General features: G+C 37.6%; 1 protein-coding gene across 1 annotated transcript in view; it reads right to left on the bottom strand.

Annotated features, from left to right (window-relative positions):
* ADAM22 (ADAM metallopeptidase domain 22) overlaps positions 1-15,933 on the bottom strand; it is a 160,809-nt gene that overhangs the window by 46,994 nt on the left and 97,882 nt on the right. The window contains exons 8-12 of the mRNA XM_083376399.1: positions 12,672-12,746; positions 6,249-6,320; positions 5,093-5,259; positions 3,241-3,325; positions 1,869-1,959 (exon numbers count right to left, since the gene is read on the bottom strand). Coding sequence (XP_083232525.1) covers positions 1,869-1,959; positions 3,241-3,325; positions 5,093-5,259; positions 6,249-6,320; positions 12,672-12,746 — 490 coding nt within the window. The remainder of the gene's footprint in view (positions 1-1,868; positions 1,960-3,240; positions 3,326-5,092; positions 5,260-6,248; positions 6,321-12,671; positions 12,747-15,933) is intronic.

Below are 15,933 nucleotides of genomic sequence, written 5' to 3'. Positions count from 1 at the left end.
GTACAAGCTTGTAACACATAATTGTATGAGTCTATATTTTAATAGAAAATGAAGCATTGTATCCATACAATTATGTTATCACAAATTTCCTAGTATTTAAATTTGGTGCAAGTCATTGTTTCATCATGGAGTGCCATCTATTGGGAACTAGATAGCTTTCCTTCTTTTTTCATGGCACCTGCCCTCTGGGAATGAGATCCCCTAAAATCCTTGGGGTTCCCATTCTCTTGGCATTCTGTAAGTAAGGAACACAGGACTAGTTGTAAGCTCTTGTTGGATGGGTCTATATTTTTGTGTAGACTGAATAGATATCTTCTTATTTGTTTTGTATTCTGCTTTTTTGCAGTTTGTTATATAGGTAGTCTTCAACTTACAACATTCATTTACTGACTGTTCGAAGTTACAAGGCACTGAAAAAAGCAATTTATGAGCATTTTTCAAATTTATGACTGTTGTAGCATCCCCATGGTCACATGAACAAAATTCAGCTGCTTGGCAACTGACTTATATTTATGACGGTTGCAGTGTCCCGGGTCACATGATCAGCTTTTGTGACTTTCTGACAACCAAAGTCAATGGTTGACTTTGACTAAGAGCCTTGGTGGAGCAGTGGGCTAATGCCTCCTTAAGTAACACCAGCTGCCTGCAATTAGTGCAGGTTCGCATCCCACCAGGCTCAAGGTTGACTCAGCCTTCCATCCTTCCGAGGTAGGTAAAATGAGGACCCAGATTGTTGGGGGCAATTAAGCTGACTTTGTAATAATGCCGCTTGGGTGTGTGTGAAAGCCCTAATAAGCAGGCATATACATAGAATGAAGGCTACTGCTAAGCTTGTAAGCCGCCCTGAGTCTTTGGAGAAGGGCGGGATATAAATGGAATTAAAATAAAATAATAAATAAATGGGGAAGCTGGATTCACTTAACAACTATGCTACTAACGTAGCAACTACAGTAATTCACTGAACAACTATGGCAGGAAAGGTTACAAAATGGGACAAAATTCACTTAACAAATGTCTTGATTAGCAATGTAAATTTTGAAGTCATTTATGGTCAAGTCAAGGACTACCTGCAATACAACATATACAATTATTCATTGTTTATTTTAAATCTTTGTTCCAAAAATATGAATAGCTCTTTTATGTATTTATAAATACATGTATCTATTTTCATAATAAATACATAAATACATGTATTCAGTATATCATAGTGTGATACAAGTGTATCACAGTAGTTATGTCTTATGTCTTATACAAGCAGTATACAAAGGTGTTTTCCCCAAAATACATTATTATTTTTATTACAATCTCATAAATTGATTAACATATCCCTTTATCTGTACAGCCTTTTAAGAGGTTGAAGGAATCTGAAGGATTCCTTTCAAATTATTCAAGGCAGAGTAGAAATGATTCTCAAACTCTTTTTGCTTTTGCAAAACTGGTATAAATAATTTATATGAGGTCAATTTTAAAATCAACATTCCTATGACATAAGCCATAGATAATCTCAAAACTTCCCAGGAACCTTTTCTTAATGTTCTTATATAGACAATGCTATATTCATATTTAATGTTTAAATGCATGAATTATTTAGATTTTCAATTTAAGGCAAATTGGAATTAATAGGTGCTAAAAATCTCAGACTGTAATACAAATAGAACTGAATTTCATCTCTAATTCTGTGCCTGTTTTTAAGGTTCCTTTTCAATTAATTCAACTGGTTTCCTACAGACATTGCAAGTAATCTTTTTAAAAAAAGAAAAGAAAAGATATTTAATTACAAAAACTGAGAATGGCTCTGGTAAAGTTAAAAAGTATGAAAATACCTTTGCCAGAAAAAGAATCTATATTGAAACGTCAACATTTCTTACCACTCTGCAACCTTCTTTTGTCTGAAAAGATCCCAAGATTATGTCCCAAGGACTGTGCCAATGTAACAGCCATTAAATCTGGCTTTCCAAACTGAAAAACAAGACAATGACTTTGAAGCATTTCCATTTTAGAAATTTTAAATTAGCAAAAAATGCTGAACCATCCTGGAGCATTTATTTCCCAAAGTATGCTTTGAAGTACAGATGAGTAATAAACTAGCAGAAATTTGCAAAGCACTGTTTAAAACAATACAGACGAAGGCAGTTTAAATATTAAGGCTAAATATAAGTTTGGTTCAGAGCCAAACATATTATGTTATATAAGTTTTTTTTAAAAAAATAAATATGCCTTGTATGCCTGTAATAACCTCTTTGGGTTAGGCAATTAAGTTGTAACTCTGTGATTGAGTTAATTCTACTGGTAGGTAAGTCCCCTAACATAACTTTTTCTCACTATTTGTTCTGATTATTTATTATATTGGTTTGATTTTGAGGGTTCTTAGTCCTCAGGAACTCTGAGTAGCTTACAATTGGAAAAAAAAAGGAAAATATATGAAAAAGCCAGCTAGAAGTGTCTAGGACAATTTGCCACAGCCAACTCACCACAGTCAACTCACTGTTACTAACTCACCACAGCCAACTTGCCACAGAGCAACTCATCACGATCAACTCACCAAGGGGCAATGTGCCATGGGACAATTCAACAGTGTATTAATTATTTCATTCAGTTATAATTTCATCAGAATTATTCTGGACTGACTTTCTTTATTTTATTATTATTGAGCACAGTTCCATCAAAATTAATTTAATTTCTGTATTTCTGAATTGTCCCTTGGTGAGTTGTCCTGTGGCATATTGGCCACAGCAAGCTAAAAAGGGGTAGAATAAGAAGTTTTAACAAAAAAAAAAACAATGGAAACAGCAGGGGTAAAGTTGTTTTTCCACAATAAAATAAATTAAATTGAACCAAAGTAAAAAAAAATAATAATATAAAACTCTAACCAGGCTCATGTTAGGAGGCAAAATGTTAAAGCCTTCCGTCCTCAGCCAATACACATTTCTGCAAATGGATTGATGCAGGAAAATTGCCAATAGCATTCCCTTCCCTCAAAAATAAAATTTGAAAAGTATGTTGTAGTCTAAAATGCATATTCTATGAATTTTTTCAGCTCACACTATTTATGGAATCCCAGACATTTAAAGGAAAGACCTGGCCAATAGTTGCTTTTCTTTGGAAATGACAGAAAGCAGGAACTTAAGGGAAATCTTGTAACATGGGACTGCAAAGCATTGTATGAATAAAAGCTGAAGTAGAAATAATTTGACAATTATGGGACTCTCATTTTGTGTTTGAGAAATAATGCAGACATACTTCATTTACACCACCACCTTTCAGCAGTGAACAAATGCCACCAATAAAGGCTGCCCCGCTACGGCTACTGAGAAATTGGCTCCCCCTTTTAAAACAAAACAGAAACAGCAATACAGTTAATAAAATCAATAGCATTTGGGGAAGTACAATATATTTTCAACCAAATAAAAATAAATAAGGGTATTTATGATAGAGTTATAATAAAAAAAGGAGATGCTTCAGTGAGGATAGCAAGATTCCGCAATTTAATACTCCTCCACCCAAAGAAATCCTAAACATTGATATGTGTGTGTTTGTGTGTGTGCAAGAAATAACATGTTTTTGTACAGACTGTGTCAAAATACTGCTTGCTATATAGAATACTACAGTTCCATTAGAGTGATCTGCACAAATTTAACTTGTATGAATCAGATGTTTGAAAATAGAAAAAAAACAAAGCCACCTTGAAGGCAGGACATCATCTCTTAATTTAAAAACTAATAATTGAAAAACTCAGTTATCATTTGGAAAGTAAAAAGTAAGAAGTTTGTAGTCCTAAAAATGTTATCCCAGGCCAAAATGTTTGAGGATCCAGTTAGGCTGCAATGTTATGAGACTTCAGTTTCAGAATTACTAGAATAATAGCAATAAGACTCATATACCACTTCACAGTGCTTTATAGCCTTCTCTAAGCAATTTGCAGAGTCAGAGCTGTAGAGTAGACAGGAAAATTGAAAAATACATGGCAAACCAGTTCCATAATGTTGTCAAGAAAACAAGACATATTCATGTAGTCACCAGGACTTAAGGACAACTCTAAAGACACAAATATACCACTGGAGACAATATTCTGTTTAAACCAGGGAGAGGCAACTGGGGGTCGTTAAATTCCATTTTTTATGATTCTCCAAACACACTCTTTCAGTGAAATCTCAACATGGGCAACATAGTTTCCTGTTATGTTCAGCTATGGCATTACCAAATTATAGCCCAAACCTTAAAATATATTCTGGGGCAAAAACCTACCGCAGAAAAAATAAGAAAAATTGAAAATTCTAAAAACAGCCCTTTGCAAATAATTCAGTCCCATTCGCCTTGCCTTTAGTTTTCCAGCCAACACAATGTTGGTGATGCTTAGTTTAATTCAAATGTTGAGAATTTGTGAGGAAGAGAATAGAAATGTTTCAATTCCCTGTCTCTTTATCTCTTTAAAATAACTTTGTCAATACACGTGTGCAAATTATCAATCAATACCAAAAATATCAGTAAAATGAAATACAACTTTATAGCTCTTACAAATATTGCTATCAGAATCAAAAGGTAGAAATTAAGTACTGTACATGAAATAAAATTACACATAACTAAACTTCATTCAATTTAACATTAATTAAACTGTAATTGAAATTTTATCATCTTTAGCTTTCTTTCTGATTACCCATTTTTGTCCCTGTGCATTTTGAAATGTTGTGTGCCACACCTCACTCAAAGGTTAAGTGTGGACTCAAGTGGGGGTTTCCAGTTTAGCAATATAAAAACCATAGATCACCACATCCCTTTTGGTCATTTCAGTATCACAACAAGGGAAAAAAACGATATATTTTTTATTCATTTTCAACTAGTGATGGATACTCATACAAGGCATAGTTCATTTTAATAGTGCCATGGAGAAATAAATAAATTTCATTTTTTTTCCTAAGCCACACTCATAGCTCATTTGAATATAAAAGTAAAGCATGTTTAAATAAAACCATTTGATGTCCTTATGGTTATGAAAAAGGAATTAGATAACATACAACCATTTCTATGTCTCAAATTACATTTTCAACAAATTCCTTCATGTCTAATAATAACCAAACAATATAAAATTACGTACGAGAAAAGATGAACTGCATCACTTTTCTCTTTGATAAAATCTCTCCTATATTTCATAAATTCACGTAGAGTTACCAGTGGATTTTCAGATATGGTGAACTTGTTATCAGTACCCCAGGTTTCCATGGCTACCAAGACTATTCTGGTGTTCAGTTGTTCTTTGTAAATCTAGCACATTAGGAAAATGAATGATTACAAAGTAATAGTATCAATATTGCTTTGTTAAAAACATGCAGGATACAAAAAAGTGACTAAAGAAAAATCCAATATAGCGAATACTCACATTAATCACAATCATATACTGTACCTAACATAGGAATGTCCAACCCATGGCCTGCAGGCCATGTGTGATCCTGGACAGCTAGCAATTGAAGCCCCACAATATTGTAAACTTTTAACATTATTATGTGATTTATCTTCATTAACTAATTATATAGTTTGTATGCATCCCAAAACAACTTGACCCAAGCACCCCAAAAGTTTAGACAGCAATGGTTTAACAGATTAAATTTATTGTGAAAAAGCAATGCTGTTTTAGAGTTATTCTTTTGAAAGGTGAAGTGCATCAGAACTGACTGGAGCTTTGATAGAATGCCAGGTGAAACACATATATAGCCAAAAACGCAGTAATGTTTCTACTTGTTGTTCTGCTTCTGTTGTTCATTCATAAATATCTATGAATCAAATTATGTAGATGCTGAACAATGAATTAACACTTTCTTTTGTCTTCTTTGACCTTAAAATGGCATTCCTGTATTAACATTGCCATACTGTATATACACATAGACACAGAGAGAGAAACACACACACACAATGACTCTATGACATAAGAGAGAGTGAGTAGTGAGACGGTGGTTTCTAAATTAAAAAGATGATAGACAGTCAGTCAGACAGAAACACAGGTAGATAGATAAGCACATAGATAGATAGACACACAGACAGATAGATAGACACACAGACAGGCAGACAGAGGAAGATAGATAGATAGATAGATAGATAGATAGATAGATAGATAGATAGATAGATAGATAGATAGATAGATAGATAGATAGATAGATAGATAGATAGATAGACAGACAGACAGACAGACAGACAGACAGATAGATAGATAGACAGATAGATAGATAAAAAGATAAGAGCTTGAAAATTATTCTTACCATATCTGCCATATTCACTACTGATTTTGCAAAGCTGTTTGTGTGACCAACTGATAATCGGTGTTTTTTCAGCTAAAAAAAAAACAGACAAATTCCAAACATCTTTCTGAAACATCATATCCTTTCAAGAGTGACTTCAGTCAAAGATTACCTTTTCTCTATGACCTCAGGTACGCGGATATACAGATTATTTATTCAAGTATAAGTATTATTTTTTAAAAAAATCAGTATAGCACCATAAAAATTAAAATACCAAATGACTGCAAAGGACTTTTTTGTTTGGTCAGCTGCCAGCAGCACAAAGTGGTATCTAATATCTATATTCTGTGGGGTCAGCTTTTATACACATAGGAGGAAAGAGGTGCCTCTAAGATAATGCAAATGTCTACAGAACAACAGCACTTTAAAAATCCAAATTAAAGGTAATACCTTTATTACGATCAACCTCATAACCTAAGACTACGTGCATGCCTTCAAGCTCTTTTTATATATGCAACATGACATACATCAAGCTTAAATTGCTGGTAATGGATATGCTAATGTATAGAGTTAATTTATTCTGCTATCAAAACTGCACTGCTTTTGTCCCCACAGATTTATTACCTTTAATTTTTCTTAACAATTATCTGTCACAGTAAAAAGCTGCAGTAAATTAAAAAGCAGAATCATATGTGCTATCAGTAGCATGTGTAATGTGTTTGGGATATAATCAGGCAAACTAATGTTCTCTTAAGATTTAAAAAGGTGGACCATCAGATTGAATTTGGCTATAAAAGCTGCATGGGGTCTGAAAAATTTTGAATCATTCTTCATTTTCCAAGCTGAGAAAAACATTTTTGAAGGCCAGGCAGAGCATTCTTCCCTCTGCACTGCTGCAGTGTAGGTATTCTAACATCCAATTTAACTGACCATCCCTGTTCATGTAGATCCAAGGACATAGAAATAGTTTATCATATACAACTATACAGGGATCTTTGGATTATATTATATCTGGCCATCAATAGCCAGAAAGAACAAGTAATTGTGTGATTCACCTTTTCTTGGATATGAAATTATCATCCATATGGCAACTAAATTCTATGTTGTCACAATAAAAAAAAGGCAACAACTGATGCTAGTCGGAATCACATGTCTTTCCTGTATCATTAATTATTTGTATGGAGCTTGCTAGTGCTTTATCAAAATAAAATTGATTGATTGAAACTCCTTTTGTGTGCTCTTAAATATAAATATATATTAATTATTTTTTAAGACTGAATGGCAACATCAAAAGGAGGGTCAGAGGGTCTCTTATATATGGTACCTTACCAAAATAAAGTGGCTTGGACCATGACCTCAATGCTGCCGATTGCAACAACCTGATCAGATGACAGCTGAATGTGCTTACTGGTCACCATTTTCTATTCTATATGTGTCATATGCCATTTTCTACATATTATTACTCTTCTGCATTAGTTTTTGCCACAACTAAAAGCAAACCAGAGTTGTTCAGATTATCTCTTAATTTGTACTTGTAAAATGCCAGTCTCAGAAGATTCTTTATCTGTATTTCTGGAAATAATTATAGTTAAATAATTTAAACTATATTATGCCTCTATGATACAATCATAATTATAACCTTCTATGTATTCTATATTATACTATTAATTACTGAAAGGAAAGGTGGAAGGAACATGAGAATAGTATTGTAAAGCAACCACAAACTATAAAATATGGTAGAATAAAGGAAATATATGATAGGACAGTAAAATACTTGGCTTTTTGTAATATATTTTAACTTCTGTTTTGATAGCATTTGATTTTCCTTAAGGATTAGGCCTTAGATAGCCAAAAGAATATTATTAACACTAGAGTCATTGGCCTTTGATATAAACACATTGCACCCTCTGATCTTTTGTACTTGTGATCCCAAATCAAACACAATTATGTAAGTCATACACGTATATAACAGTGTTATATGAGCCCATGGTTCATCAATCACACACACACACACACACACCACACACCTGTGCCCACTAGATCTTAATCACTAGACAAATTATCCTTTGGAAGGGCCTATTCTAGCTATGGGGTCTGGGTTATTTTCCCTTGCCTACCCTTTAAAAAGACCCTGATCAGTACTCAAGAAGGACATATATTGGCAAATTTAAGTTAAGAGCCTCCACTTAGCTTAGTTTTACGCTTAGGGACTCCAACTCCAACTCTCAAGCTATTCAGGGTCCTCCAAGTAGTACAGGTGAAACTCGAAAAATTAGAATATCGTGCAAAAGTTCATTTATTTCAGTAATGAAAACTTAAAAGGGGAAACTAATATATGAGATAGAGTCATTACATGCAAAGCAAGATAGTTTAAGCCCTGATTTGTCATAATTGTGATGATTATGGCTTACAGCTCATGAAAACTCCAAATCCACAATCTCAGTAAATTAGAATATTGTGAAAAGGTGCAATACTCTAGGCTCAAAGTGTCCCACTCTAATCAGCTAATTAAGCCATAACACCTGCAAAGGGTTCCTGAGCCTTTAAATGGTCTCTCAGTCTGGTTCAGTAGGAATCACAATCATGGGGAAGACTGCTGACCTGACAGTTATGCAGAAAACCATCATTGACACCCTCCATAAGGAAGGAAAGCCTCAAAAAGTAACTGCAAAAGAAGTTGGATGTTCCCAAAGTGCTGTATCAAAGCACATTAATAGAAAGTTATGTGGAAGGGAAAAGTGTGGAAGAAAAAGGTGCACAAGCAGCAGGGATGACCGCAGCCTGGAGAGGATTGTCAGGAAAAGGCCATTCAAAAGTGTTGGGGACTTTCACAAGGAGTGGACTGAGGCTGGAGTCAGTGCATCAAGAGCCACCGCACACAGACAGATCCTGGACATGGGCTTCAAATGTCGTATTCCTCTTGTCAAGCTGCTCCTGAACAACAAACAACGTCAGAAGCGTCTTACCTGGTCTAAAGAAAAACAGACCTGGTCTGTTGCTCAGTGGTCCAAAGTTCTCTTTTCTGATGAGAGCAACTTTTGCATCTCATTTGGAAACCAAGGACCCAGAGTCTGGAGGAAGAATGGAGAGGCACACACTGCAAGATGCTTGAAGTCCAGTGTGAAGTTTCCACAGTCTGTGTTGATTTGGGGAGCCATGTCATCTGCTGGTGTTGGTCCACTGTGGTTCATTAAGTCCAGAGTCAATGCAGCCATCTACCAGGAGATTTTGGAGCACTTCATGCTTCCTTCTGCAGACGAGCTTTATGGGGATGCTGACTTCATTTTCCAGCAGGACTTGGCACCTGCCCACACTGCCAAAAGCACCAAAACCTGGTTCAATGACCGTGGGATTACTGTGCTTGATTGGCCAGCAAACTCGCCTGACCTGAACCCCATAGAGAATCTATGGGGCATTGCCAAGAGAAAAATGAGAGACATGAGACCGAACAATGCAGAAGAGCTGAAGGCCGCTATTGAAGCATCCTGGTCTTCCATAACACCTCAGCAGTGCCACAGGCTGATAGCTTCCATGCCATGCCGCACTGAGGCAGTAATTGCTACAAAAGGGACCCAAACCAAGTACTGAGTACATATGCATGCTTATACTTTTCAGAGGTCCAATATTGTTCTATGTACACTCCTTGTTTTATTGATTGCATGTAATATTCTAATTTTCTGAGATTGTGGATTTGGGGTTTTCATGAGCTGTACGCCATAATCATCACAATTATGACAAATCACAGCTTGAACTACAGTATCTTGCTTTGCATGTAATGAGTCTATCTCATATACTGTATTAGTTTCCCCTTTTAAGTTGCATTACTGAAATAAATGAACTTTTGCACGATATTCTAATTTTTCGAGTTTTACCTGTATAAGGATCCAGTTTATTTTCATATAGTTCTTGTCTTTATATATATTTTTTATAATCCATTGTAATTTTCAATTGTCAAGTTTTCAGTAAAATCAATGTTTTATAAGAATTCTTTCTTTCAGGAGTAAATTGTCAAATGTCAACCAGTCAGAATTGCAATTCAATATATTTAGCCATCTTAAATCCTTCCTGTAACTTTCCCTCTCAAAACCTAAATCATAGATCAAAGTTTTTAAACAATGTATAAGTTTAGGCCAGCGCCTAGCTCAAGCAACTTTAGGACTCATCTAGGGTCCGCCTGGCAGGGTGAAACTAGTTGTGGAGAGTGGAGGTCTGCTCTTGCATGGCCATGTGCTACAGGCGCAAACTGGAAGCCCAAATTTATTATCAAATACACATATGTAAGATATTACTATTAATTATTTCATCTTCCATGTGCTTTGATGGTTATAGTCAGGGCTTTTTTTCTCATAGAATGCTCAGAACGCAGTTCCGGCACCTTTTTTGGATGGAACCTTGTAGGGTAGGCAAGGTGGGTTGTATGACATGTGTGAGTTCCGGCACCTTTTTCTTTTACAAAAAAAAGTACTGGTTATAGTGAGCGATTACTGCAAAGATGCTGCCTGTCCTTTCAGATCACAGCTTTGCATACACACTTTTTAAATGTTCTGCTTATTCCTCTTTCAGTATTTTATAAATAGCTACACTAAAGATTCAGAACTAGAATTAGAACTAAATCTCAGCTTTTGGCAATGATGGCTAAAATTTATAACCATTTTCACACATACATACACCTTTCTATGCTTAGCAGTTCCAAGTATGGATAGCTCTATAAACATAAAGACAATCAAAGAGTCTCATATATGGCACACAATAAAATATGAGTACTTTCTTTCCTTCTCCTTGAGGAAACAAGAAAATAATCTATAACCTCTTCCTCTGCTAAGAGGCACCTGATATAATGGTTTAAATGAGATCTCCTCCCCCTTTTACTGTAGCCTAAATGAAAAAATATTATTCCTTTGTAATGGAAATTCCATTAAAAAGAATCTGGAACTGAGGGAAGAAAAAAAGAAATACTTTCTGACTTGTAAATAGATTCATATAAGGACAATCAATAAGTGAAAAATTATATTATAAGGGGTTGGTTAATAACTGTTATGCAATTTCAATTAATCTACTGATAATACATTTTCTTTTTAACTTTGCCTGTATTTGTTTCATTTGTGCTCTATTTTTTCAGTTGTTGGGAATATCTAAGTATTTTTTCTTGGACAGAATCCATAAATTGTACCAATCCATAATTTTTTTAACCATGGTTTATTAAAGCTATTTTATGCTTGTATATATTATAAGAAAAAATAATAATATATATGTAGGCCAAACATACAGGGAACCCTCACAAAGAAATATAAAGTTTGTTTCAACAAGCCAATCTATAAATTCATTGCATGACAAGAGGACATGATCCATTCCACTTCAGCCTATCACATGACATATGTTCACATGTTCAAACACCAGTATTTCCAATAGAATGCTTACAAGAGATTTGTTTACTCAATATTGCTCAAAGTCATTCTTGCTCCTGAAATAAATATACTAGCATTAGATTCAATTCACTAAAAAAAATTTGTACTCACCAGCAGTTTCAAGAAAAATCTATTGACTTACCTGTGTAGCCATGCCTAATTTTGGCCAAAATATATCTAAGTCAGCTTTGCAAAGTAACAAAGTAATGTATATATTTCAAATTTTTGTTCAATAGCTGAGCTCCCTGATGCTCCAGACTAAGTTCCAGACTAAGTTTTTTTAAGAAGGTGGTAGGCCATAAAACAAAGTATCACCTTCTAGCATAATCTGCTTTTTCATGAATGCTTCTGACCTCACATAAACCAGACATCTTTAGATTTCAATAATTGCTGCCTAATGTTTTGTATAAACATGATCCCATGACTAGAAAAAAAGATAAAGACAAAGCCATAGGCAGCATCATATATGGAAGACAGTTTGTGAACAAGGAGATGTCTTCCCATTAGTTTATAAAGGGACCTCTAAATGTTTGTCAAATTCCAATTTATTTACTGACCAAAAAATTGTCTATATGTGGTGTAGATAGTGTACTACCAGGGAGAATATAATCACAAGGGAGAAGGATATTTCTTAGTCCAATCTCTAGTGTGATGCAATGAATATACATACAGAGGGTCCTCACTACAAAGCTATCCAATGTTTACCTCCAGAAAAAGGTAGCCTACCCACTCAATACTTAATATAAACAGCTCTTAAAAATCTGTGAATGAATTACAAAGCTAAATGTGGTCTTCAGGAAAATAATTCAGAAAAAAATATATTCTGAAAAAAAAGGCAAGATCTGTTGTAATTACCAATCTTTTCTTTGCTCTTAGATGTCCTGTTGAGTTACTTCCAGCACAGTTCCAGACAGCCCGACTTCAGTGGAATGATTAGAATCATTTTGCAATTGGTACATTATTGTTGAATCTATTATAGACACAAAGCTATGCATGCATTATTGATAACTTTCAAAAAGCCTTGTTTGTAAAACCTCACCATGAGATGATCGTTTACAATCATTAGCTCAACATATTTCGTTTCATCTTCAACTCTAGGTAGATTCAGTTGGACCTATAGAAAGAGGAAGATGCTGTATATATTTAAAAAGGTCAGAAACAAACACCTGATTGTAGACTAATTATTCTGAGCTGATTTCTTTCCTTTATTGCACTTAAAAATAATTCATAATACCAAATTAACAAAAGAATATGTCAGAATTTCTAATATTTGAACGACATAAAATGTTTAGCAAATCTAGCTGTAAGGTAAGGTTAGAAGAAATATAACAGATAAATTTTATATTGCTGTATTGACCATGAACAGCATATGGATTTAAGAAATAAATAAATTTAATAAGTAATTTTCCAAATATGGTTTGATAGATTCCCTCATTTAAGGAACTCCTATAGCCTTTAACTTCATTCCTCTATGCATTAAATGTCTGCAAAGCCAAATATTTTATTAATGGGTGATATTTATATTTGTGTTTTTCTCATTTTAAAAAAATATACATCTCAATATGCCTCTTCTATGTGATGTTATTTTCTCAAAGGTTTTATATACTTAATAATGCCCAGAAGACTAGACCCAAATGCAGGGCACAGGAATACTTAAGAATATTCTGTGCTTAGTTCAATGTTTAGGCAAATAGTATCAATTGATACTTATTTGCCTTTCTATTTCTTTTCAAAAATGCAAATGTTCAAAATCTCATAAAACAGTCAACCTTGAAATTGCTCTGTTCTTGACACTTTGGGCATTTATCTTTTTTAATAAACATTTTATTTATTTATTTATTTATTTATTTATTAGTTTTTATAAACCGCCCTTCTCCCAAGGGACTCGGGGCGGTGTACAGAGGAAGGAAGGTCTACAGATGAACAATAAAAAGTAATAAAAACAATATTGAAAACAAACTGGGACCCCAATTAACGCTATCATGCCAGGCCGGACTGCTGGAACAGGAAAGTTTTTAAGTCGCGTCGGAAGGTACGGAGGTCGGGGGCCATCCGGATTTCGGTTGGTAAGCTGTTCCAGAGGGCTGGCGCACCCACTGAGAATGCCCTCCCCCTGGGGGCCACCAGCCAACATTCCTTGAGCGGTGGCACCCTGAGGAGGCCCTCTCTGTGGGAGCGCACAGGACGGTGGGGTGCTGACATCGGCAGAAGGTGCTCCCGTAGGTAGTCCGGACCCATGCCATGTAGGGCTTTGTATGTCATTGTTAGCACCTTGAACTTCACACGGAAGGCAACCGGAAGCCAGTGCAGCGCACGGAGGAGAGGTGTGATATGGGAGTATCGGGAGGCTCCCAAGAGTGTCCGTGCCGCTGCACTTTGCACCAGCTGAAGCTTCCGAGTGGATCTCAAGGGCAGCCCCATGTAGAGAGCGTTGCAATAGTCTAGGCGAGAGGTCACAAGGGCATGGGTGACTGTACGTAAGGAATCCAGGTCCAGATAAGGCCGTAGTTGGCGAACTAGTCGTACCCGGGAGAAGGCCCCCTTGGTCACAGCTCCTATGTGGTCTTCTAGGGAGAGCTGCGAGTCTAGGAGGACACCCAGGTTGCGGGCCCTATCAACAGGGGGTAGTAACATGTCCCCGATGTTAAGCGATGGGACATTCTGAATATCCTGGTTTGCCGGAACGTACAGCCATTCAGTCTTGTCCGGGTTCAGTTGAAGCCTGTTCCTCCCCATCCATTCCCGGACCGCTTTCAGGCAGCGGGACATCACGTCTAGGGCATCACTGATATTGTTTGGAGTTGAGATGAAAAGCTGGGTGTCATCAGCATACTGATGGTACCCTACTCCAAAACTGCGAATGATCTCACCCAGCGGTTTCATGTAGATGTTGAACAGGAGAGGCGAGAGGACCGACCCCTGAGGGACTCCGCAAGCGAGAGGCCTCGGGGTCGACCTCTGTCCCCCTGTCAGCACCGACTGCGAGCGACCCTGGAGAAAGGAGGAGAACCAACGCAGAACCATGCCTCCCACTCCCAGTCCCCTGAGGCGTCGCAGCAAGATACCATGGTCGATGGTATCGAAAGCCGCCGAGAGGTCTAATAAGACTAGGACAGAGGAATGGCCCCTGTCCCGGGCTCTCCAGAGATCATTCATCAGAGCGACCAATGCCGTCTCCGTGCTGTAGCCCGGCCTGAAACCCGATTGGTACGGGTCTAGATAAACCGCTTCATCCAGGATCTGAGGAAGTTGGTGCGCCACCATGCTCTCAACAACCTTCGCGAGGAAGCGAAGATTGGAGACTGGACGAAAGTTATTCAAAGAGGATGGGTCCAAGGTGGGCTTCTTGAGGAGAGGTCTCACCACCGCCTCCTTCAAGGCAGTGGGGAAGTGACCCTCACTCAGAGAAGCAGAGATGACCGCTAGGAACCAGCCACGTGTCCCCTCTCGAGCTGCATAGGCCAGCCAGGAAGGGCACGGGTCCAGTAAGCATGTGGAGGAGCTCAACCTTCTCATAATCCTGTCCACTTCCTTAGGAGTTACAGGATCAAATTCTTCCCAGATGACGTCGACAAGACTGTCCATGTCTTGTTCTTCCATCTCAGCCCAGTTGGAGTCCAGGCCAGTTCGAATCCGAGCAATTTTATCCAGCAGATATTGACCGAATTCCTCGGCTCGACCCTGCAAGGGTTCCTCCCTCACCTCTTGGTTTAATAGGGAGCGAGTCACCCTGAACAAGGCAGCCGGGCGATTATCTGCGGACGCGATGAGGGTGGAAAAATAGTTGGATTTTGCCACCCTTATCGCAGCGAGATAAGACCTGGTGAGGATTCTTAGTCGCAATCGGTCGGATTCGGATCGGCTGGATCTCCAACGGCTCTCTAGGCCCCGTCTCCGACGCTTCATCTCCCGGAGCTCCTCGGTGAACCATGGGGCTCGCTGGGATCTGCGCCGGGTCAGAGGCCGCAAGGGTACAACTCGGTCCAGAGCCTCCATGGCTGCCTTTTCCCAGGCTTCCACTAAGGCATCCGTCGAGCTGTGAGCAGGGAGTGCATGCGTGTCCCTAAGCGCTGCCTGGAACTTATCAGGGTCCATTAGGCGCCTAGGGCGGTACCATCTGACTGGCACCATGCACCCACTGTGGGGGGTGGCAAGGGGGAAGTCTAGCCGCAGGAGGTGGTGATCGGTCCATGACAGGGGCGTAACAGTTGTGGTACCCCCACCGATATCATCACGCCACCGTCCAGACAAGAACACCAAGTCTGGGGTGTGGCCTCTCTCATGAGTCGGTCCAGAAATTA

The sequence above is a fragment of the Vipera ursinii genome (assembly GCF_947247035.1).
Source record: "Vipera ursinii genome assembly, chromosome: Z".
Classification (NCBI taxonomy): domain Eukaryota; kingdom Metazoa; phylum Chordata; class Lepidosauria; order Squamata; family Viperidae; genus Vipera; species Vipera ursinii.
This window is presented reverse-complemented; position numbering and strand designations above follow the sequence as displayed.